Here is a 25216-nt window from a genome sequence, read left to right on the forward strand (position 1 = left end):
CTACAAAATTCGTCCAGATGCACGTACCCCGAAAGGATCGGCCTACAGCGGCCCATAAATCGGACGATACTTTTTAGGGGAGTACGCGATTCCCTCTCTGACAAATGGAAAGATCATGAGGACTAATTATACGAGCAATTAATATTAGCTCGTCCTCTATGCGATGTCGGGTTTCTTAAATAAACGTTCAGCTCTTATTTGTTAATACATTTTTTAGTGGAACTTTCGTTCGGAGGTTTGAGTAATTTGTAAAACAACGAACTGTGTTAGATCGTTGGGAAATACAGAAATCGATGAATGGAGACGAGCGACCATGCAACGATCTACTCTTGAAACACACTATACTTTTTCTGTTTCTATACTGTTTCGCGACATAGGGCTCCGGCCCGTTAACTGAATAAATAAATTGAAATAGAATGAAACTTGTCGCGCTTATGATCAAAATTTATTTAATAATTTAATAGACAGTTTTTTTCAAAACCTGAATAATATTCTGAATCATGTGTTTCAACTTTCTATAATTACGTGCCTCTGTGGGGAAAAAATATTGGACATTAACGATTTTGTTTGACAAGTAGAATGGACAAGTGCTTTCGTAAAGCTGAATTATGCGATTGACTTCGAATCTCAATTCGCTGTGAAATTTACGGCGACTTGCGGCGAAAAATGAAAATTATTGAGTCGCGTAGAGTATGTAAATTTTCGTTTCAGAAAAATCAATTAGGTGTGCTATTAAAATACGCAGGGAGAAATTTATGAAATTATTTATGAGACGTTCCTTTCGCAACGGATACTAAGTTCGACTGGACATGTAATGATGTTTCTAGTTTGGTCCGTCTGTCAATAAATTAGCATCTCATAGACCATCGTACAAAAAGGCCAAGAACAAACAGCCTCTAAAAAATGATGGCAAAACATATTTCTCTAAATATCGATGACTTTGTAATCGTCGCGGGAACTGCAGGTTTATTCCATACTGAAGGACAAACATTCAAACATTCAAAAAAAAAAAAAAAAATGTACATATATAATTACATAATTATTTAACAATATATAATAATTATACAACATATATTTCTAATATTATATATATATATATACATAATTGCGTGATGTCTTATTAAAAGAAATTAAGTCATCGTAGAACATCGTTATAGCCCCTTTTTAATACTTGCGAATTTACGTAATTTCTACGTTTACCTACTGCTTTTTCTTACGCTTGCCACGTTTCAAATTGACACAATGAACAAACGAGGGTGAATTCGATCGTACTCTAAAGAGCTGCAGAATTTCGGACGATCCTGCTATCCCGTGCAAAACTCCTGGTAACTGGACTTGCCTGTACAGTAGCAAGTTCCATTCAGATTGATTTTTTTCCACGAACGATTCCAACTCGATTGGCCGTTAGTAACGCGTACGTGTAACAAACAATACGGGAACGAACATGAACGAGGATAAAACAAGTATAAACCAGAAAACCGACGTACGATGGAAGAGAGACGGGACGAGAAGAGATTCTATAAAGGGGGTAAGGGGGCTAGCAATGGCAATCAATTAAGACTCGCTGGGCGTCGTATAACGTAATAACGCGTTTTAATTTATGCTGGTTTTTATCGGACGCCCGGAGTTCCCAGTACTGGGTTGGGTACATATGTCGAATAAGTTATGGTTATGGGTATCAATTTATATGCATGCCGCATATCGCGTCGAAGAGCCTAGAACGTTTCTCACCGCGAGCCACGGCATGAGACGTCTCGGAGATAAAGCAGGAGGGACAGATAAGCGTGAAAGAGAAAGAGGGACCAACAACTTTCCGAGAACTGTTCGACCGCGCTTCTTCTGCCACCCTCGCGAACGGACGCGACTCCTCCGTAGGACCTCGAAACAGATCTGAGACCGATCTCAGCCTCGAAATCACAGAACACCTTGTCTTTTATCTACACCGAACCGAACACCGATGTTTCTAATGCAAAAATTTGTACCGCGATTTTACTCACAGATCCGCGTTGAATTTTGAATTATCGTCTTACTCGAGGAACTACGAGTTCCAGCGCTCGGTTTTGCTACGTTATGGCAGTCACTTGGAGACTGTAGTCGAGAGATTACGTTTTCTCATGTCTGTCGATTAATTTTGCGCAATTTTGCTTACATCTGCAAGGCTTGATTTGAATTCTTCAGGAAGTTAGTTAGATGTTGATACTCGAAAGTTGCACGTAGATTCGTCGTCGTTTTGGATTTCGCTGTTTGTTCGAATTCTCTTCCGTTTCGATGAAATACGTGAGTTTTGCAGCGATGGAAGTTGGAGGAATTTTTGAAGCTTTCGACGAGAGTTATTTTTGTGGAACTCAATGCTCGAAAACTATATATAGATGCGACATCATTTTAATTTTGTTGTTTGCTTGAGATCCTTCTCGTTCCGATCTAGTGCGTAGTGGTAGTTAACGGGCTTATTAAATACAGATTTTCAGTTCTTGCTACAAGGATTGCCTTTGGAAAAATTAACGTTCAACAGCTACGTATATGTAGATTTAATGCTATTTCGAACTACGCTGTTTAAATTCCTTTTCCATTTACAGCTCTCCCGAACAGTATAAATTAGTGTCAACAATTTTATTGATTTCAAGCGAGTGAATAAATCTTATATCGTAATCAATTTGAAAATTGTTCGGAATTTTTGAAAGGGTTGTTCTCAAGGAAACTGATGTCTGAGAATTAGATGCAGATTTATCGCAATTTTGGACATTCGTTTCAATTATTTCTATGAATTCATCGCGAAAAAGACACGTTTCAATCTTTTTCCTGGTATAATTTTATTTGATGAATGGCAATTGAATTGGTTCTTAGATCTACATAGAAGAAATTCTTCTTCTCTGACAGTAATGTTTCTCGAGAACTCACTTAGTTGCAATTCGAGTCTCTATCGTATTCTCTGAAACATATTGAAACTGTAAATGTTTTCTTCTATGGATTGTAAACACTTCGCATGCCTGAGCGATCATCATTTCGAAAATGATTTACAGAAAAACATTATTTCCTCAAATATCTCGCAATCTCCTCTCGGGCTCTGTGCTTCTTTTTCGAACTGTCATAATAAATTTTACCAATCGATTACGATCGTTTGAGAAGACAAAGAAAATTGCTTCAAATTCTCAATAAATATCTCGGTGGTAGATTTTCGTCGAATTTCATCGTCAAGTTCGATCATCCTTTAACTTGGCGATTTTACAAATTTAACTATTCCTTTTCCCTAAGGATATTCCGCCTGTACGTATTTGTTACTCGACGAATCAAATCCCAAGTCCTTGAAAAAGTTCCTATTCTTCTTGCACTTAGTTCTCAGGAATTCATTTATTCGCGGTGAATGGACTTTTCGCTGTACTTCCTCAGACATGTTAGAATTATGGATTATCTTCGCGTCTCTGCCAGCGAGGGGCAACGTTTTTCTTTCTCCTCTTCAATTTATTCTATCACCGCGATTTGATGAATTGCACTTGCTAAGAATTCTAATTTCCCCGTCAGACCTCTTCTTTATTGAACATTAGTTTTCAAGCATCCCGGATGCGTGTTAGAATTTTAGATATTTCCCTTTTCTTCCTGCTATTTCGATATCTTCTTCCTCTCTGCGATTCAACAAACTTCGCTCGCTGTTGGCAAAATATTTCAACTTCATAAAACAGCTTCCTCTTCTTATCCCTGCTGTTTTTATTCAACGAACTTCAGTTTTCGTTTTCCGTATCGTATTTCCTGAAAATTTGCCAGAATTACGCTCGAGGGTACTCAGTTTCCAAGAAACCTATCAAACGTTGAAATTTTTAGACGCGTTACTCGGAAAAGTACAACCACGTCTTCTTAAAAGCTTCGTACAAAACACACAGCAATTGAAATTGTCCCGACCGATCGAATGGGCTTTTTTCTCTTCGATGTGAGAACGATAAACGCGAGGCTTCGATTCCGCTTTACATTCTTCCTTTTCGTCTGCGTCAGCTAGAGCGAGGAAACTTCTTATTCTACCCAGCAATCATTTCTCCATTTCAGCGCGTCAATCTTTTCGCAATTCTTTAAAAACCCTTCAAAAATTCTTGGAAGGATGCAGCATAATTCCTCGGGATGAACGCGAGGTGGCGAAGCGTGAAGAACGCCATTCGATGGATTAATGCTTATCGCGCTAGATCAGGCGTGCGTATCCGTTGTGTACTATAAAACAATTTCTACGGAATTTTCGTGCGAATACCAGCTATGCAAAACTATCAATTTCCCAGCCTTCCGCGTTTATCTCGTCGCTTTATTCATACGACCTCGAACTCGAGCGAACGCTCGCATGTAAACTCGTTCGTATTTGCATCTTGATGTGCACCGAGCCTGCAGGGGGAAGGTCAGGTAACGAAGATCCAACATCGGCGATGATCATCGGTCCCACCTCTCCCCGTTCAGACTACAATTTCGTCACTTTCGCGTTTTATGCCTTTATTCTACGAACTCGTTTTAAAAAAAGTCTTCCTCGAACCGCACGGCCTCCGGCAACTGTCCGCATAAATTTGCACGATCGGGAAACTTGCAAAACCGACTCGTCCCGCGCGCGAATGCTTCGCTTCCTGCGTGTGTCAATTAGCACAACAAGCTCGCCGCTCGTCTAATGAGCGCGAATCGAAGAAATAACAACGCGTTCGCTTTTGCAAATTGCTCGTGTAACAGATCGAGCGCGGTTTTTACAGTTTACGTTAAATCGTTGCATCGTGTGCCGGAGATAATTTCTCTTCTCTTTTTCTTTTTTTTTTTTTTTAATTCGTCGTGGGTCGAAAGTCAGCTTAGATCGAATTACATTCAAATTGAATTATCTATCGTCGAATCGAACGTTTTCTTGAAGCCTGTTGTATAGCTGAGAACTTAAGGAACTTAAGTACTCTACTTATGTATTTATCGAGCACAATGATAAAATATACATAAATACGATCGGAGATACAACGAGCATATTTCTCTGAGCAATTAAATAAATGTTCAAGCAGATAGAATATAACAAAAAAGAGGAGGAAAAACGCGCTAATCTCTCAGCCACTTTTCTGACCCGACACAGTCATTTTCCTGATTTACATGTTAATTACAAAATTCCTTCCGTTCCTAATTATCATATCAGATTTCTATCAATCCGCCAACGAAGAACCGCTCGTTCAGCGTATCGTTTATTTCCCTGATTTCTCGTCAATAACTAACTGCTCGAATTTTCATTCGTTGCACGAACAAACGGAAACATCGACCAAATACCACAGCCACATGTGTTCAACATATAAAGACGAATAAATAAGAAAATAAATCGCGATAACCGAAGCGACAATTTCCATATTTCTTTCTTATTACGAACAGCGGCTCTCCCATTGATATTTTCAGTTACGAACACGGTTAACAGTTTCGGTGGATCATGTCCCAGGTAAAACCTTATCTCTCCGAGAATCTTCTTCGCGACAGGCGAATGAAACATCGCCTTTTCTCAACCGTATATTCCCTAACCTTCCCCTTAGGTAGAACCGTAGAGGAAAACGTAATACAGCGTGAAAGTGCTTTAGCTTGGTAGCTGAAAATATTGGAAACGAGATGCAGAAAGATACGATTGATTTTGTTTGATGTAAGGCCGGTGGAAATTTTTGCATACAACCGTTCTGAATAATTATACAGGAATATGGTTTCCGCTCGTAACGTTATAGAATATAAAAATGCGAAGTGATCGGAGAAATCCTTTACGAACAAACAGCCAACGAGATAGAAGTGACGCAAGCACGTAACAGTTTCTTCGTATATTTCGGATCTATAAATAAAATAGTATCCTTCCGTATCGAATGAATCTACAAAGAACAGTAGAGTTTAACAGTATCGGAGCATTAATTAATACATACGTTTCATTTACAGTTACTCCGACGAGTATCTCACTTTACATATTCCGCTAATCCTTTAGGCCATCGTAATTAAAGCGTGTTTCCAGGAGAATAATGTTTCGTTAGAAACGTTTAACCGGTTGAAATATTTGAACGTAATAACTCGATATAATCCGGCGTTACGCGTACGATGACAATTAAATCAAACGATTAAATTCTGACTATATATCTTCGCACGTGACGAGCGACTATCCACTGGCGTGTTCGGCAGGCGATTTCCGCGAGGCGCGTCCTTAAATTTCACGGAAATGGGACGAAATTGCATCGAAGAAAGGCTGAATTCCGAGAAATACCTGTCTTTCATTCATTCGCTCGTCACAAATTACCATTCTCCTTCCACTCGTGTCACGATCGTCGAACGCGGAACAATTTACGATACCACTGTGTGCCGTCTTTCGGGAAAGGAGCTGCTCTCCTCCGAGATAGGGAATTCCCCTTTGCGAGGTTCGTTGAACCGAATATGTCAGACTGCGAGATTTATCCCGTATGAATAATTTACTGCCAACGCGGACAGTGATATCTCTCGATATCGCTGTATACCGAGCTAACGCAACGATTTCTAAACGGTTTTATCTGCATTTAAGTATAATTAACGATCTCCTTTTTTAATAATTCTAGGTTAAAGTATGAATTTTTATTTGGTTACGGTTACCGATCTATTTGGCTAATTGTCGTCATCGTCTGAGCGATAGTGATTGATGGTATTCTGAAAAGCGATTATGTTATTGTCAGTGATCTCTTTGAATAATCGAGCGTTACGATAGGCGTCTTAATTTGGATATAGAGTGGCCGGTATTTCTCGAATAATCGTAAATTAAGTACAGATTTAAATGGAAATATAGTTCGTTTCTTCGAATAGTAGTAATCACGTTTTATAGAAGTATATAAGATATAATTGATCCATTCTTCGAATGATTACGAACCGAGATGCGAGTCTCGATTTAAATACCTATGGTAATTAACGATACGATGATAATAATCGTACAATCGAAGGACAAGTAGCGTTTTAGTTTTTAGAATTAGTAATTCGTTTTTATGATCACGAGCCAGAATACGCGAGGGTAACTATAATAGTAATTTCTTTCTTATGATTATAACTCTGAATTGAAATGCTTATGTGGCTGCGTAACATTAAACAGCTCAACGCTTTCAAGGGATAAGGGTGGATAAGTATCCCGTAACAAAGTAAATCTATGTTCGCTGCAAAATAAAAATTTCCTAATGGAAAATTAATCCAGAACAAGGTAGAATATTATATAGGTTTAAATATATAAATTTTCTCACCATTCGAACCGCTCACTCCGTGATTTAATCAATCTCGACAAAGTATTTATATAACGTTGCATCGAGAAGCAGCTGAGACAACGTTGGAACGACGTGGACGGGTATCGTGTATGAAAATTCGAGGTTTAAATTGGGCGCAAGATGGCCCGGTCCCCTAATAAAAGCGGACCAGAAACGTGGCAATTTCACGCGTTAGCCTCGATTGACTCGGATCGTTTTCGTGATCACGAATCTGCTACAACCGGCCTGACGTCCCCTCGTCTGATTTCACACATCGGGAACGTGTTCGTGGTGTCCTTGTAATTTATCTTCTTCGAACTTTCTAGAAGAATTCACGATACTGAACGTATAAGCAACGATAGGAGAAGAGAGAGGTGGCGGCGGCCAAATGAAACCGCGACGAAAAGAGATTCCGGCCGAGTAGAAAGTTCTATGATGAGGCACATTTGCATAAGTCGATAGCAACGAAAGTGGAAACCGCCTGGCTGTTCTTATCCCCACTGTTTTTCCACAACATCCGCACCGATTTCGATCATCCGAACGCGCGTGACATAACCGAAGAATTATGTCCGGGACTTGGTCGAAGAATTCACAATGGGCGGTCTACGTGAACGGTTAGCTGTTGGAACCTTACGGGAAATATCTCCTCGAATAGAAAGTTCCAGCCGGTCGTTCCGGCTTTCCGTAATCCTTGAAATTTCAAGATTTCGATAGCAATATTCGTCGATATTTGCCAATCCCCGTTCTTTCACGTCGTTGCCAATTGTTCGGGTAGGTCCAAGCTTCGATCGAAGTATCATTGGGTCGTAGGTTGCTCATAAATTCGCCAAAGTATGCAATACGTTGTTCAAGTTATTCGTATTCTTGTCGTTTGTGGTGTGTTTGTTACACGAATAGTTGACACGCTGATTAAGTATATTGTTCCTTGACATTGCCGCTGATTGTTCGAGCAGGTGCAAATTTTAATGAGCATTCTTGGGTTGTAGGCTGCTCACGAATTCGTCAGAGTATAGAGTGAGATGTTTAAGATATTAGCTGTTTGTTGTTACAGATTTTATTGCTGATTGAGTAATATATTGTTTCTTGACACCGTCGCTGATCGTTCGAATATTATTCTTATATCCACTTTGAAAAAATGATTCGTCAGTGATATTTTTAAACAGATATGATGAAACTTATTTTCAAATCTCGCATTGTTGAATAAGAAGATTATATTTCCGAAATTCTTTGGAAATATGTATTTTCATAAATACCTAGTCAAATATGTATATAATTTGAGCAATTGACAAGGTGCTAAATGAAGAAATAATTTAGCAGATGAATGCATCAGCCTTTTTAATAGTCGTAGCCGATCCTTTCGGTATCTTAGAGACGCAGATCTTGGTACATTAAGTAGTTTAACAAACGATAAAGTTTAGAAATGAATTCCAAATCGATCCGGTTAATCAAGTCGATAATTCTCCGATTATCTCACACGCAAGAAGCTTTCTTTTTGAAAAGTCTTTTTAAAAATACCTATTCAAATATAATCTGTTCGATTTAAAATTTGCTCGACATCTTCTATTTAACAACTGATTTTGTAATTTAATTTCCGATGGACGAGTATAAATTTGATTAAGGATTTGATTAAGATTTCACACCTTGTTCGCAGCTTTCAAACGCAATTTGAAATTTCTTCAGCAGGTGTTTGCCATGCTTTTTAACTCGATGCGCCTTATTTAAAGGAGAACGAAGCGGAGGCAATGTTTTATCGGATAAGACATCAATTTCCGAATCTTTTCATCAATCGATAAATTTGTCAATTTATCTCGGAAGAATCCTGTAACGCTTAATGAAATTCCTGACGTTGAACGTGTTTTCTTAACTCGTAGCTTGTGAAATTATACTGTTTTTCGCGTGACGTCACGGCTTCGTAGAAATCGATATGCCTTCAAATTTTATTATGTTCTCCGACTCTCGATGAATATGCATGCGGAAGCACAGATTTGCGCGAAACAGGTTCGCGTCTGAAACGCGACAACAAGAGAACGCAAACAGAGGATTCGACTAATGGAAATCCATTTTCTTTCTTTTTCCTTCTGACTTCCATTAACATAAATAACCCGTATATGAAAATCAATGTTATCGGACTACTTTTAATATCTATTTTTAGGCAACGAACTGACGCTGCTCGATGTTCTATTTTTAAGATCTCCGGCAAATCCGAGATATAAATTTGAATTCTGAATACCTTATCGCGTACTCGGTCAGTGATGTATAATTTTGGATAAAATTGAACTAGGTATTTAATGTTAAGAATTAATTCAATCGGAGAAATTGTCGTAAAATCGTAATTAAATATATTGCATTAGTTATCAGGCGGGAAAAATTAGAGCTGGTTACGCGGACTGTTCGGATGAAAATGATCGATATTCGAACGTTGCACGCGCTATACTGATTAGTAATAAAATACACAAGTGAAAATATCCTTTCAATGGCAATTAAGATATACGATAAAATCCACGCGCATTTTTCAGTTTACGTACACGCGGCATGGATCAATTTACTATTCCTTGGCGGATATTATGGGACGAGAACCCACAGAACAACCACGGAAATCGGTGTTCTACTTTTAAACTGGTAGGATCTAGTCGTAATATATCGTAACCTAACAGGATACCGATGATAATCGCTATAATTTCTCTTACATTTCTTTCGTTCAATTCTACGTTTCGCGTTACGACAACGGGGAACGATTATTTACTCGATTAACTGGTATTTTGCATATTTTGAAAGATAACGACGAATGTGGGTTTTTGTAAGATTTACACGATTCTAGAAAGTGATTAATCACTGGATTGCACGTACTTATGCACTAAATATATGTCACAGTATGCAAATAAAGTACGTGACATATGAAGATGTAATATATGAACGTACGTAGAAAGAAATATGTCGAAGTATGGACAAAATGTGTGAGATACGCAACGAGTGTATGGAATATTGAGAAGTTGACTATCGCAATAATAAGATTCTTTATTATCTGGACGTTACGACTATAATTTAAAATCCAACAAATTGTAAACATTTCTCGGTCCTGATTAGTCGGTGACTTTGATTAAAATTAACTTAACGAAAGCATATTCTACGACTTCTGTCTGCTACTTAGCAAGTTTATCTACTATTTCAAATTTCAAATTCGCCATACAGCTTTGTTCTTAGTTCGATACTACTAGCGATATGATACGTCTGACTTACTAGACCTCTCTCGATATTATTTAATAATTAATTATTATTATCGTTTAATAATGTGGAATATCGTTAATGAAACTCGATATAGGGTATAAAGCGTAGAATATTTAACTACGCACAATATGTTCTCACTGTAAGTTTCTCCAAAAGTTCGCCATAATGTTCAATTTTACAAAATAGATAGGACGAAAGTATGCGAAGCATGTAATGTACTTTAAAGTACAGTATTCTTATCACAGATGCATATAACGATAAATACATACCACTTGCGAAATGTGAAAATTAAGATCTTCCAGAGATAAAACATCTTTTGTCCCGGTTTTACTTTATCAAGAATTTTCTGTATAAATATGCATTTGCATATGTATAAATGTTCACAGTAAGTCGTAATAATCACTGTATGCATATTCTCATCATAAATCGCGTCAAATGTGATCCAGATGACGAATAAAGAAATATACTTTTGTAGGTAACTGCAAAGGATTAAAACGCAACGTACGATGAAACGGGCCATCGGTTCTATCGGATCGATCAATTTTTTGACGAATCAAGGACTTTTAATCCATTCGCTGTTTCAGTAAGAAGATAATTTTTTAGATTTCTCGTCGAACGAGGTTTCTCGTTCCTTTCGACATCGTGTAAGACTGTGAAAAATAAGCGAAAACCCAAGCGTTTTTTAACGAAAATCAACCGTAGCGAACACGTTGAGAAACCGAACGAGTCTTTGGATAATCGCGATCAGGTTGTTCGCTGGACGATATTCGAGAACCAGCAGAGGATCTGCCAAAGTCACCGAAGAAACGCTAGACGAGCATTCCTTGCCGCAGAATGCTCACACCCACGAGAACTGCTTCTAAACCGGTAGAATCCAGTTGGTAAAGCGATTTATAATCCCGAAGTAAACTCATACAGTGTGTTAATTATATCGATCGGTGGTGAAAAGATTTTTAAAGTATCTCTGAATTCTAAATCCGTCGATTGAAGAACCAGTTCTCGCGCCAATTCCACCATTTCTCGCTTTTCCACCGTTGGTTCTTCCTTTCGTCGAAGCCACGGTTTCGCAACCAAAGCTTTTCAACGTGAAATTCGAAATTAGCAAAGAATAATTAATTTTATCTCGGCCGATAATGAAATGACTACGATCAGCATACTTTTAAGGCGAAGTTAACGGTACAAAAATGAGAAAACTAATCAGAGATAATCTACTTAGGTAAATTGGCAGTTAACAAGTTAACGCTATTCTTTGTGTTTCTTTTATTCACGTTCTCTCTTAATCTCCCTCGACACTGAGTTTCCAAATATACCTTAGGTGTCGTGTATCCATTTTGAAAGATACAAAAATGCAAATGCAAATTATCATATTTGATACGTTTAATCGCGTCAATTGATAACATAAATTACATAAATTATATAGATTATCGCTGTTAATTTCAAGTTTAGCGAGATACGCATTGTGTTGTAACGAAACTTTTGCTCAATTACGCGGAACAACATTTTTTTATTAAATTAATTAGTAATTGGAAATTCGCTGACAACGTTACAACTTATAATTGCTGTAGATAAATTATTTGACGCTGGTATAGTAGGAAAATTGAATAGCACAGTGTCGAACGAACAAAAAAGCTTCAAAGATACGAGCATGTAAGTTGCGAGATACATGGCGTTATAAAAGATTAGACGAATACGGTAAATTATAGTACGATTAGAAACGTAGCAGTCTAAACAAGGATTACGTCCCCGTAGAGGCTGCGTGAAATGAAAATCAGATCTTGACGGCAGCCTGCGCGGCACGCAAACTAGACGCATACCATCGGAAAACGCGTTCGCGGAACCTGTTAACCTCCGAGGCCGAGAGAAGAGAATTCATTCTGACTGATTCCAATGGATTCCGACAGTGGTTGGGGCACGCCATGAGAGACAAAAGAGACGTCATCCAGAATATCTCGAGCATTAGAACGACGACGTCGTCGCTGACGACAAATGTCGGCTCTCCTTCCGCCAAGCTCTTCCTACGTCCACGTACGCGTACTGTACGTACACGAGTACTTACATACGCAACGACTACGAGTAATAATGACGATCGAGCCGCGTAAACGCGATGACACAAACGAAAAGAAGCGTGTGCACGCACGCACACGCCACACCAGGGAACAGTAGCGTATACGTACGTACAAATGTAGGTACGTATAGAGAAAGAAAGAGAGGAAAAGACAGAATAATGACTTACTGTGCGCGGCAAAGGTCATGATGACGTCGCTCTGGTCGATGGCCCTGAGATCCTGACCGGTGAGGTCGAACTCGCCGGCCCTACGTTGCTGCTCGCCGATCGGCTTCTCGTCTTCGTCCTCGCCGAGAGCATTCTTGTATATGTCCAAGAGAAACTTTGGCGCCGACCTCTTGACCTGCGGCGGCCTACCGGCCGTATTCCTTGGTCGATCCGGTAATCCAAGAAGATTCAATATCTCGTGCTCGACCTCGCGTTTCTCCCGTTGGCTAACCACTCTGTGGACGATCGTTTGGTCGAAACCGTTGTCGACGTAGAGGCCGCTCATCCTGTCTGCGGCGGCGGTGCTCGTCAGCCCGGCGAGGATCGTACCGAGGATCAGCAGGGGCGCGAGACGGCGCGGCGACATCTCAGCGCGTCTTTCCGCTCGAGACCGACACGGGCCGGAAGGCACCATTCTACCTCCCGCCGCTTCCACCACCACCTCCACCAGCACCACCTTCCCCTACGCCACCGCCTCCTCCTCCTCCTACGTCGGCGTTCGCACGACGACGACGTCGTCGTCGTCGTCGTCGTTCCTATCGAGCCACCAACGTGGACGCCGAGTGGGACCGCCGCCGAGGCGATCGAGCCGCGATCCAGATGCCGCGGAATCGATCGATCCTGATCGATCGATGTGTCCCCGGATCGCTATGCGACGACACCGCGCACTCTCCTTATATCTTCTTATATACCGCCTTATATCGTCTCGACGCGCCACTATACGAACCTCCAACTTACGGAATACCGTCAAACTTCTTTCGTTATCTTTTGCCTCTTCTCCCTCTTATACCGTTACTTAGTACGATTTTTCTTCTCTTTCTTCGTTTCGATCACTCGGTCCGAGTCGTTCTTCGCTAAATTAATGAACGTAATAAAACAGACGACACGTTTATCCGTCTATTTAGTAGTTGGTCTCACGATATTCCCCGACCTCAACACTGATCGACTTTTCTCTTGCCACTGTTCAAAGTATCCACGCGTAGTATCGCTCGATCGAACTCGATCCACTCGAAGCTTATCCGATCGTTCCGTTCCGTGCTTCCTCTCGCTACTGCGATCGAGGATCGATAAAAAGACACATAGTAGCGCGCACTTTGTCCGTGAAGCGATTTAAAAGATACACGGGGCGCATGTTCGCGAAACGCGCACACGGCTGATTCTCGAGACCGTCTCGGTGACCAGCGGTGACCACTGCCGCTGACTCCCGCGATGCCAGTGCCAGTCTGTTTGTCTGGCCCGTGCCGTGCACCTCCTCGTCGTCGCTGCTCCTCCGCGAGGCCTCACCACCGCCTCCCAGGGCCGTACCGCTCCTCCGACAGAGCCACGCCTCGCTTTACCTTCCTCTCTGCCTTTGCCTCTAGCTCGCTCGCTCGCTAGCTCGCTCGCTCGCGTCTCGCCTCGCCTCGTTTCGCCTCGCTTCGCTTCGCCTCGCCTCGCCGCGCCTCGCCTCACCGCCACTCGCCACAACTCGCCTCGCCTCGCTTCGACTCACCTCGCACTGCTTTTGCCTTGCCACGCCGCGCCGGTAGCCACGCGTACATACTGATCCTTTCCTCTTTTTCCGCCGTCCAGTTGGTTTCTTCGCTCGTTTCGATCTTCTCCGCGTTTCGTTTCTTTTCTCAACCCTCTCGTACCATCCGACCAATATCGATCGCGCTATCTTGCGAATCACAAGTTTCGAGTTATCCACGCTGACGATTTCTAGTTTGCGTAGCTCGTATGTAGGTGTAATTTCTCTTTCTTAAACGGTAACACGTTTGGTAGTGGGACAAACGAAGTTCTGTAAGTGAATCTTGCCAGTTACAAGCTCTAGTCGATCGTTTTATCAAACGTGGAATTATAAACTCTCGTAAAAGCTGGGTGTGCAACAAGAACCTATAAATCTACGGACTGTCACGACCGTTAATTCAGCGATATCGTCAGGAAATTGCGCCAAAACGTCCCACCAGGTTTCTCCGCGTTTCTCTTCTCTGATTTTCCTTTTGTATCGTAGGATCATCGGACCGGAAACGGCGCGGTAAAAGTCGTGAAAACGAAAACGAATTTACCGCGTCTTCGAGCGAAGCGGAAAATTAAACGATGTAGCGAAATCCTGACGAACGCCGGACCTTGTACGACTAACTGGCAAAGTGTCACCGTACGCGACGATCGTCCTGGTATCGAGGTCCACTCGACGACTATTAAGTAACAGGACGAGGTTTGATCAGACGCGTGTGCGTGTAACACGTTAAATAAGAAAAGGGGAAAGTATCGAAGCACTCGATCGTTCTGTAAATCGCATGTCGTCTCGCGATAACGTTCGATATCCAAGAGAGAACGTATCGCCGTGACGGAGATGCTAGTGATAAAGAGAGCCGCGAAAATGAAGGATAGCCGATGGTAACGTGAAAATGTTCTGTTCGCGATTAGATTGTTCGCCAAGCGTATACACGCGAGTGTATTATGGTGTTGCGTACAACGCTTGTCGCACGCCTAACGCGGCATTCATGGAATGTTGCATGTAATACCAGATGTTTGCAAGGTTCCGAAGAGGTTCGCGGACGCGTGTTACAATGTAACTATTACGTAATGGAAGGCTGATGTTGTTTGAACACGGAGAACGGCAGCCAACACTCAGCATTTAATCTAAGTATGTATGTACTTAAGTACGTACGTCCACGACGCGCAAAATTTCTGCAACCAGTCGCTTCGACACAACTCCGCGAGCATGCGACGATTGTAAATTTGATTTACTTTCACTGGGGATCGCTCGCGACCTTTTTGTGCGTGGCTCGATTGTTAAAAATATCAAATGCAGGGAAAATACGGCAATGGAACGTGGGTTGGACGTTGATTATAACGAAAGAAGAGATTCAGATAACTGCGAAAAATTGGACTTTAATTTACCGATCTCTGGTATTAGTCGTGCTATCTACTGTTTTAATTTGAATATATTTATACGGCATTTTTAACTTTAATCTTCTCCTTCCTTACTTTTTATTCTCTCGTTATACGCTATTCTTCACATTTGCTTTCTTTTACTTCGCTCAAAAACGTAACAAAATTTTCGCAAGAAGAATATTCTTCTTTGAAATAGTAATATATATATATACATAATATAAATTGGTCGCGTCAATCCAAAAACCAGTTCCTTCCTTTTTTTCGATAGACAAACGAGTAACCGAAACGACGATTATAAAATGAAACGCGTTTTATTTAAACGATTGCGTAAAACAGAACGCATCTTGTTTAACGACACATCGATGTCGTTTAACGCGGCGAAAAGAACGAATTCGTTGCTTTCACCGGGCGAAATAAATTTCTTCGCTTCTTCTCGGATGGACGCGCAACTTTCGGAAGTGTAACGATCGCCGTTAAAAAAAAAGAAAATAAGATTGCTCGTTCGAACTGTTCGAACAGATTCATATGTAATAGGGAAAGAGAACAGCAACGCGTCGAATTATATCCACTTTTCCTCGTTCGCTTTTACGATCGCCACATACATAATCGTGAAACTGCCAAAGATAACTTTCCACTCGTATACCTACACGAAAAAAAAAAAAGAAAAAGAAAAAGAAACTAGAGGAAAGAAAAAAGAAATAATACAAAACGAAAACGAAATGAAAGGCAGACATTTTACAAATTAAATATGTGTAGAATAACCGATGGATAACACAAAAAGATACGAAGAAACGAAACGAACGATTCGCAATTCGTACAGGTTTTCGCGAGGAAACTTTTCTTCCGGGCCGATCCACTGAATTTTCGAAGACATTTGCACGTCCCTGGGTCATAGAGATAGGACCGCCCCTGCCGAAGAAGTAGGCGGCGTTCACCAGCCCTGATCGTTGGTATTACTCGGCACTCTAACGTGGTGCCGGAGATCAGGGTTAGCGAAGAAACGGCATGCGATGGCGGCCGACCGAACCTGAACATTCTTCCACTTTTTCAACCCCCTGGATCTTTATCAGCTCGCCATCCAGACCAGTTGCGCCACAATTTCCGCCCGATAACCGCGCTGCACCGTAACCGCTGCCAATACTTTCCACCAGTGAAAACTGTCCTTCGTTTCCGGTCCGGGTAATGGAAAAATGCGTGCGTGAAAAATTCGTTTGAAAGCCTACGGATGTAACAGGTTACACGACAAATAGAGGTTGCCTCGGTTAATGCACAACTACAGCGAAGAATCTGTTTACAGGCTGTTACAGGTAACACAGCGGTACGGTATGCAGCGGTTGACACGAAAGTTGGCCGTACGAGAAATTCCTTTCGAAGACGCGCGCCTCGATGGCATTCAACCTTTGGAGATATTTATTTTTGGAAACGCCTCGTGCTACTCGGTACCTCGATTTAGATAGCGTGGGAGGAGAATTTGATATACGGCGATTTATTAATTTCACGACGCTGACTATGAACGTACGTATCTGTGCCTCGTATTCCACCATGAGATTTCCTGTTACTTGTGACGATTTTGATCGAAGATTTCGTCGTACAGAAAATTGGATTTACGTATGATCACGTTTACGACAGGACGAAGATACAAAAGATAGTTAATGGGAAAATACGCGAAGGTAGCATGGTGGACTTTTTGAAAAACATCATTTTTTTTATTAAATACCGTAACGATGTTTACGAGTGAAATTGCATAAAAGGATAGATCATACAGAGACTTTTCGAAAAAATATAATTTATTTGATATCTGCTTTATTGATTGACGATTATTTACATAGGCGTTTGAAAGAAAAATTGCTAATTTGTAGAACGTATTAACGTACGACTCGTAATACGAGAACAGGCGATGATTAGCTCTTAGTATAAATTTTTGACGTGTCTGGCTAAACAATTCGTTCCCCGTCATAAATTACCTACAACATGAAATCTATTACGTACATACTTCTGTTCAATTTCTTGTTTATTAGAGGAAACTGTACCTACGTTACATCGAATTATACGGCTATCATAAATCATCATGCAAAACGTTCTAAGTAGCTCGTAACTATATAACCACTAAAGCGCTACAAACATTTTTACAAAAGTTACAGCCCATAAAGTCAACAAGAAAACATTTGCACTCCTCGGCATAGGAAGACGAACAACTCGAAAGAATCCCACCTTACGAACCATCTAAGTATACCTGTCCCCTCGAGTGAATTTAAACGATCGAAAAAATCAGCGATCGCGAGTATCGTGTTCTCATAGAGAATTTTTAATAGAGGCACAAAAGAAAAAATAAGTCGCGTGTCATATTTATGCGCAACCGGCCATAAACGTAGAAGGGGTCGGGGTGGGCGGACGACGGTGAAAGCGAATCGGAGACGGTAGTATCATTAATCTGCCAATAAAGCCAGCGCAAGGCTTACAATATCCAGTTTGTTGTAAGAGATATTTGTTTACTCGACACAATTTCTTCGGTTGGTAGACACTTGCAGTCTGACAAAACGAAATTAAAAAAGAAAGAGGAAAAAGGGAAGGTCCGATTTTGACTGTGTGTTTCGGCTTCTAAAAGATACGTACATACAGATGTACGTATGTATATGTTTACTTATACCACCAACTGTTTGCAACATTTTCGTGTTACACCTATCTAAATAGATTTTCTCGCCGGTGAATAATGCGCGAGCAAATAGAAATTTAGCGAGTATTTTTAAGCTTGGTATCAAGAGATTTTATTTATTTACTTCGAAACCACCCGTTCCTTTCTATCCAGACACGGCCTTACGGCGCTGCTCTAACGAGAAAGTGTAACTGTGATTTTTGTTGAAATGTCCAACAGTAACTGTGATTCTGTTCTGTAATCGTCGACGAAATCGTTAACGCACTAACGTTCGTTTCGCGGATCTTTCGCGAATGAATATCCATTAATAGAGATAACTTCGTAACAATTAAGAATAACAATTGGAACTCGTTTGGCTCTTGCCAAACTTTTGATGAAAATCATCGTTTCGATGCATCGGTATTGGTCTGTCGTGTCAAAGAAACAATTTTCTAAACGTACGAAGTTTAAGCAATTTATTACTACGTATTTCTATTATCTACTCTTATAAATAAATTATTACATTATTTTTCTTCTCTGGTATTCTATAAACACTGGATAGTAAGCATCTCACGAGGAGATTGATCGAAATTAATTAGCTTCAATTTATTACGAATTAGGGCTGGAAATCTAATTGTTTCTCGCTTGTATTTGCTTATGATATATTTATGAATATTAAATAAGATAGATATCATGATATTTTACGAGTGGGAAAAATAATCTGCATAATAGATACACATATGTGATCGTTCTATCTTTACTTGAAATTGTACTTAGAGAAAAACCAAACATATACACGCGTGTATGTATTAGTATGTGTGTAATTTCCGGTTGCTACGTCGCTACAATACTACAACGAATTTCGTTGCTTCGACGGTAAATTATTTACCAAAAACGTATAACGAGTACGATAGAAATGTTTGCTCGACGACAAAATTTCCCAAAACGAAGAATCAGCAACAAGAATACACGTAATACGGCGGTTTAACAGCTTCATTTTTATAGCCGCGACACTAAAGTTTTACACGTTCGCGCAAACAACTTGGCCGATTGCGTGCGACAAACATTAAGCACATACCAACGTGCTTCTTACAGGTGTCGGACACCACGCATACCGTCCGTTTATTCCGCAATGTTCGGATCTCAATTCCACAGAGATAATCCTGAAAGTATCTGCAAAGTGAGGGAAGGAGATACCATTATCGATGCATACCGGCTCACCCAATAAAACGTTGGTAGCTTACAGCCCTGGATCGTCATTCTGCACGTCCGTGGATGAAACTCTTGGAGAAAAGCAAGAGATGCTGCAGTTCACTCTACTTCTTTCTTCCTCTCTCGTCCAGTACGTTCTCTTTCTCCACTGACCAACAGCAACGGAATAAATAAAGTAAATAGAGGAATATAGGAGGTAAATAAAAAATGTGGCAGCAGAGAAGAGAGACAGAGAAAGAGAGAGAGACAGAGACAAGGAGAGAGAGAGAGAGAGAGAGAGAGAGAGGGGAGTGTGTGCGAGGAAGGAGGGAGGGAGGTAAGGAGAAAAAGAGAGTTAAAGGGAAAGAAGGAGAGGAAAGAAGAGAGGAAGGGAGAGTGCCCTCAGGGCGAATTCCCGTCGAGCATCGGCCGCTGCAGAATCCAGAGGTGCGTTCACCGGGGAAATCCCTCCCTCGGAGATTATCCTCTTGAAGAAAACTCGACGACTGTGCATTTTTAACGCGCGTCGTGTACGACCGCGTGTTCCTTTATTTACAATTGCGTTTTCTTAAGCGCACTTCACTCCTCTTTCGTCGCATTTTTAGCAAAGTCATATTTACGCCAGGCAAAACTAACGATAGATTGTACACTTGGAATTGTACAAGATAAACGAGACAAAGTTGTAAATTTGAAACTTCTTTAATCGATGGACGAACACGTAAAATGTGAAAGACAATTTCACTCGTCAGCTTTAATTTAATATTACTATTATTACGTGATACAAGTAGGTTTAATAGGTGAAGCGAATGATAATAATTAATTATTATAATTTTATTTGGTTATTTATTTTATTAATTTTGATCGAGTTACAAAAGTGATTATCATACATCAATTTCGACTTTTTGGAAGAGTCCAAAATGGTGGCATCCGATACAACATCGATTTAATATATTTATCATAAAATAAACAAAATACTCCGTTTAGATTCATTCTTACGCTGTTGCATACAAACGATAAGCATCTACCGAGAAAAACTCTCCTGTCCGAAATTACGGCCCATTAACACGACGAGAGACGAAACACGCCACAAGGGTCGCAGTTGATCAGGACTAGATCTGAACAATGGTATTTGAACGAGACCGGAAACTAGGTTCCCGTAACCAATCTGAAAGTTCGAGAAGAAGTCAAAAAGGATAGAATCGGCGATGACGAATTCAACCATACAGAGAAGCGATCGCTCGTACCGTAACGTACGACATATCTTTTCTCAGAAATCATCTCGAAGCGATCTACCAGTGAACGGTCGTCTTTCTCTCTCTGTCTCTCTGTCGAGTCGGGCCGGCCTCTCGTGTGTCCCTGTTGCGTTAGTTGGCCAGGTCGGTGCCAGGGAGTCTACCAGCGATAACCAGCTGCGCGTCGTACCGGTAGACTGCCTGCTGCCTCCGGCTGCTCCGGGGACCCTGGGACCGGTTATACTTGACCCAGCGGTTTACACGCGCTTGCCGCCGTCAGCACCACCACCGCCGAGGCCGGATCGCACCGCTACCGAAACACGTACCTACATTGCCTGGACAAACTCCACCACACTCAGCTAGTTTCTTCTCTTTCTCTCCCTCTATTCCTCCAGCTTTCTCTCTTTTCTATCTTTTTCTCTCTCGCACGATCAACGATCTCCGTCGGACCGATACACGCTACCTCAATCCGCTTCACCCCACTCTGGCACACCCTGCTCTCTCTCTCTTTCTTTATCTTTCACTCTCTCTCCTCCTCCCTCTCACTCTGAATATCTGCACGCTTAATTTTGCATATAAAGAATTCAATGATTTTTTTGTGAAGTTATTAGAGTGGCCTCTCGGAGATGAATCGCCAGCATCGAATTTAGTTAGATCTCAGAATCGAGAGAAAATGATAAAAGAGCCTAATATGATACCTTCTGTTTTTAAACTCGAACGATACGATTGCCTTAGTTATTCGTATTTTCATGCGATGAATTTCGTAATCGAATATTCGTAGATGTATGTCAATATATGAAATCAAGTGTATGATTCAATAACACATATTTATGAATATTAAATTTGTAAGATTTCCGAAATTTTGGAATAACTTTCAGCATCATCGATTACAGTCTAGAGACATTTATAAATAGTATGATAACATTATCTTAAAACTATATACAGTACGATATACTTCATACGGTAGTTCGTTCACTTAACGTATTTTTCCATAAATTTACGATGAAATTCACTTCGTAACGAATCGTTTATGAACACATCGTGCTTCTTTTTCGGTTCCGAACGAGCACAGTTCTTGAATACAACATCATCATCCCATCTTCGTCTGACTTTCATATCTGTTCTTCCACTTTGAGAAGAATAACTTAATAAAGGATTTCCAGAAAGTATGTTCTCCATTCTTATTCTTTCTTCTTCCTGTCTTTTCTCCATTTCCTGGAAAATAAAGAAAATAAAATAACGTAAAAGCTTTAGAAGAAAGATAATATTGAATTTACATATCAAATATAAACATGAATATAAAAACTTTACCTTCTTAGCTTGCTCCGCTGCTCTCTCCTTCTTAATACGTTGCAATTCAGCTAACAGAGCAGCAGTATCATCTTCGTCACTTTCTGACTCTGAATCATCATCGTCAAGAGGATCATCTGCATCTAAACTTGCTGTAGGTACTTGATCGATTTTCTGCCTTTTAGCAGTACTTGTCGTGGACGTTTCTCTAGGTGGTTCTATCATACGGCGGTTAGAACTTTTATCCTTTTCCCTCTCACGTTCACGGTCCTCTAATTCCTTGCGAAAATCACGGTTTCGCAATTCCTCGATTGTTCCTTGTCCATGTTCCCTACAAATGAAATTCATTAATTTCTGCAAATGCAAATAAGTAAGGTTATGTTTTTAATAAGTATGTTTCAATAAGTAAGGTTATGTTCACTTGATTAAAAAAGTTACATAAAATATCTTAAATAAAGGTCACAGTACACAAATTGTTTTGAAAATATTATAAAGTACAATATAATACCTGTATTTCAATTTTGTATGAGAGGGTAAATCTCTGCTGCTGTATTGTTTTGAGATTGCACTTAAATCTTTTTCACCGCGTCCTTGTCCTCCTCTAGCAGGTTCAAACGTGGGTCTCGCGGCCGTAGTCATTTTGCTTGAAAATTAGCCAGTACTTTCCAATATAAAACTCAATCTTTGATTCTTGAATACGTTTCGTAAATTCTCAAAACACAGCTGATCATCTAACAAGTCTGAATCAAACCAATTCGTACCGTATATGAAGATGGCGTAAACTGTTACATTTTAGTTCCTTTATTAGCCGCATGGCGCAGAACACAAAATTCCTCAACGCGCATGCGTACCTAGTGACCACTACGTCACTTTACAGCCGCCAATAGAAACCGTCATTGAGCCTCTACACATTCGAATAGAAAAGAGTGCAAGGAATAAACAGAAACGAGTAAAAAGGAAACAACAGCACGTATATGATCGTGACTGTAATTGCGAGAAAAGTTTGTAATAAAAATGGCTCGTGCGTTATTTCGTTAGGTATGTTACTATCGTAATATTTAATATTATATGTTTATTATTACTGTAACCATTAATAGTAGTAACACAATTTTCTATTTGGTAAACACTATACTATTATTATACAATTTGTTTCTTTCACTATGTGGGCTTAATTTAATAAGACAAAATCACAAACACAATAATATATGTACATTATTTTCATAAAATATACAAAAAATATAATTTTATACATATATATCTTTATATTTTAAATTATTAAATTTGTATAAGAAAATTTAACAATATGTACATCAATTAATATTTTATTATTCGATTTATGATAGAAATGTACGAACAGTGGCTTTAATTTCTTGTCGACACATTAGGCAATATGTAAGAGATGATGCACAGTAAGCACAAGTTGCTAAATGTCCGCAAGGTAAAAATACAATTGCTATTTCTTGATCCATGCAAATTTTACATAAACGAGCTTCTTTTAATTTCCTATTTTCTTCTTTCAAAGCTACTACAACAGTAGACAATACATTTCGTTAAATTAAATATATAATAAAATTTATTGTATGTATATGGATTTAATTCAAATCAACGAATTTATGATCAATCTTTCTTTGTATTTTTATTACTTACTGATTTCCTTTAAGTTAGCCTTTTTATCGGTATTACTTTTATCATTGGATATTACAGAGTCTGCACCTTCAATTTGCACTGTTTCCTGAAATAAATATAATGTAGATAAGTGTGTAATGGAATTATTAATTATACACATGACATAAAATATATATAGTTAAGAGTATAAGTGTATGTGCTTACTTCTTTAAAAAGTGGAGATATATCCTGACCTGTTATTTTATTTACATAATCTTGTCCTTGAACCATTAATAAATAGCAGCATTTAGAAAACCACTTTGCATGCTGCTCCCAAGGATCATTTTCTGGTTCCCAATCTTTTAAACCAACTCCACAGTAATAACAGAAAGTTTGATCACCTTTTCCAATATAGTAAAAGCCTGCATCTGCTAACTGTTCCTTCCTTTGTGGTATAGATTTTGGCCATGTTGCAAATGTGTGTAGTCTAGCATCGTAACTAGCATATTCAGGATGTACTGGACTCTTAGTTCTTCCTAGACCTAAACAGCTACATTTAGCTGTAGTTGATAATTGTAATTCCATTGAAAAACTATGGTTATTAGAATCAGATATAGGTCGATATTCTAAACCATAAAACCAGATATATTTCTGCTTTGTGGTCTTGGCAGTATAACTGTACCAAAGTATACTCTAATTGTCATATTAACACAATTCATATTGCAAATAAGTCTACAACTTGCAGACCATCTCTGATCAACCATGGAAATATCATTTTATACCCACTTACATATCTCTATTTGATATTCAAAACATCTCTAAATCTATGAAAAAAAAATTTTAATTGTTAAATAGGATATTAATAGTAATTGAGTCAATTTTATTGAAATATTATTGACTTATAAATTATTTTTTCTATTATAAGTATCTTTCATAGTTTCAGTTTCATGTTATTCATAAAAATGCATATAGTTTGATTTAATTTAAAGTCTATTTTCTATATTGCATATATTTGTCTATTATAAGTCTATTTGCATATAATGGAATCGTGCGACATATGGAATATGCATATTTAAATAAATGAACCTTGAACGCCTTGAACGTACGATCGTGCTGTACATTTATGGAACGTACCATCGACATTTGATCAAAAAGAAGGAAGGGGGAAGAACTCCAAACTTGATAGATTGCAATGCCACTACACTTCGTATCTGATGGAGTATTGTGGACTTTTCTCAGTATATAACGTTGAAATGACGCAGGCTATGTATCGCACACAAACGAGAACTTCCGACAACTTTCTCTTTCCCTCTCTTAATTCATAGAGTTTATCAGATTCATGCTCTATCCATCATGTAACTGTGTAACGTTATCGTTTGTATGGCCCGCATTTCAACGAACTTCTCTTGTTATGCACTGATATAACACTGTATACGTATTATATCGTATACAATACAGTATACAATATCTAGACATAGCGGACACTGATACATATAGTGATATGTACACTCAAGGTGAAGCTGTCTTGATACGAGCCAATGGGGCGATTGTCGGTCTTTTGACGTGATCAAAAGTGCTCGCAATCCCTTACTTACTTTGCTTTAACGCGTATTGAACAACTTTGTCGATACTCTGTCTCGCGTACTTTGCTACTTGGCAGCGCGAGTCAATTCAAATGAGA

At 39.6% G+C, this 25216-nt stretch overlaps 3 protein-coding genes and 1 long non-coding RNA gene across 7 annotated transcripts in view; 1 reads left to right on the forward strand and 3 right to left on the reverse strand.

Annotated features, from left to right (window-relative positions):
* Positions 1-13154, reverse strand: part of LOC126919331 (protein 60A) — a 41250-nt gene extending 28096 nt beyond the window's left edge. The window contains exon 1 of the mRNA XM_050728388.1: positions 12667-13154. Within this exon, the coding sequence (XP_050584345.1) occupies positions 12667-13120 (454 nt within the window). The 5' untranslated portion in view covers positions 13121-13154. The remainder of the gene's footprint in view (positions 1-12666) is intronic.
* LOC126919363 (uncharacterized) overlaps positions 1-20095 on the forward strand; it is a 49513-nt gene extending 29418 nt beyond the window's left edge. The window contains exons 1-3 of one of the 3 annotated variants that reach the window (XR_007711582.1): positions 14182-16819; positions 16883-17100; positions 19313-20095. This is a non-coding gene — a long non-coding RNA (uncharacterized LOC126919363). Of the gene's footprint in view, positions 1-14181; positions 16820-16882; positions 17101-17179; positions 18333-19312 lie in introns of those variants that run through there. The other 2 variants (XR_007711580.1, XR_007711581.1) reach the window with 2 other exon arrangements.
* Positions 20096-21448: 1353 nt separating this feature from the next.
* LOC126919345 (spliceosome-associated protein CWC15 homolog) lies at positions 21449-22728 on the reverse strand. Its single transcript, XM_050728425.1, has 3 exons — positions 22439-22728; positions 21952-22261; positions 21449-21855 (listed from the first exon to the last, which is right to left on the reverse strand). The coding sequence occupies exons 1-3, from the start codon at positions 22567-22569 to the stop codon at positions 21613-21615; spliced, it is 684 nt and encodes a 227-aa protein (XP_050584382.1). The 5' UTR covers positions 22570-22728; the 3' UTR covers positions 21449-21612.
* Positions 22729-23169: 441 nt separating this feature from the next.
* On the reverse strand, positions 23170-24818 carry LOC126919348 (death-associated inhibitor of apoptosis 2-like). Of its 2 annotated transcripts, none has more exons than XM_050728429.1 (4): positions 24670-24818; positions 23761-24359; positions 23578-23662; positions 23170-23452 (listed from the first exon to the last, which is right to left on the reverse strand). In XM_050728429.1, the coding sequence occupies exons 2-4, from the start codon at positions 24118-24120 to the stop codon at positions 23265-23267; spliced, it is 633 nt and encodes a 210-aa protein (XP_050584386.1). In that variant the 5' UTR covers positions 24121-24359; positions 24670-24818; the 3' UTR covers positions 23170-23264. The 2 variants fall into 2 exon arrangements, with proteins under 2 accessions (XP_050584386.1, XP_050584385.1); XM_050728428.1 differs by having other exon boundaries at positions 23170-23455.
* Between the last annotated feature and the right edge of the window lie 398 nt (positions 24819-25216).

This window comes from Bombus affinis, chromosome 8 (assembly GCF_024516045.1).
Source record: "Bombus affinis isolate iyBomAffi1 chromosome 8, iyBomAffi1.2, whole genome shotgun sequence".
Classification (NCBI taxonomy): Eukaryota; Metazoa; Arthropoda; class Insecta; order Hymenoptera; family Apidae; genus Bombus; species Bombus affinis.

Bases quoted from the DNA above. Each gene is read 5' to 3' on its own strand.
- LOC126919345 (XM_050728425.1), bottom strand. From the start codon at position 22,569: ATGACTACGGCCGCGAGACCCACGTTTGAACCTGCTAGAGGAGGACAA. The intron at 22,262-22,438 runs GTATTATATTGT...TTTCATTTGTAG, and splicing joins CATACAAAATTGAAATACAG to GGAACATGGACAAGGAACAA. The intron at 21,856-21,951 runs GTAAAGTTTTTA...TTTATTTTCCAG, and splicing joins CAGCGGAGCAAGCTAAGAAG to GAAATGGAGAAAAGACAGGA.
- LOC126919348 (XM_050728428.1), bottom strand. From the start codon at position 24,120: ATGGAATTACAATTATCAACTACAGCTAAATGTAGCTGTTTAGGTCTA. The intron at 23,663-23,760 runs GTAAGCACATAC...TATTTATTTCAG, and splicing joins TATCTCCACTTTTTAAAGAA to GAAACAGTGCAAATTGAAGG. The intron at 23,456-23,577 runs GTAAGTAATAAA...CTACTGTTGTAG, and splicing joins GGCTAACTTAAAGGAAATCA to TAGCTTTGAAAGAAGAAAAT.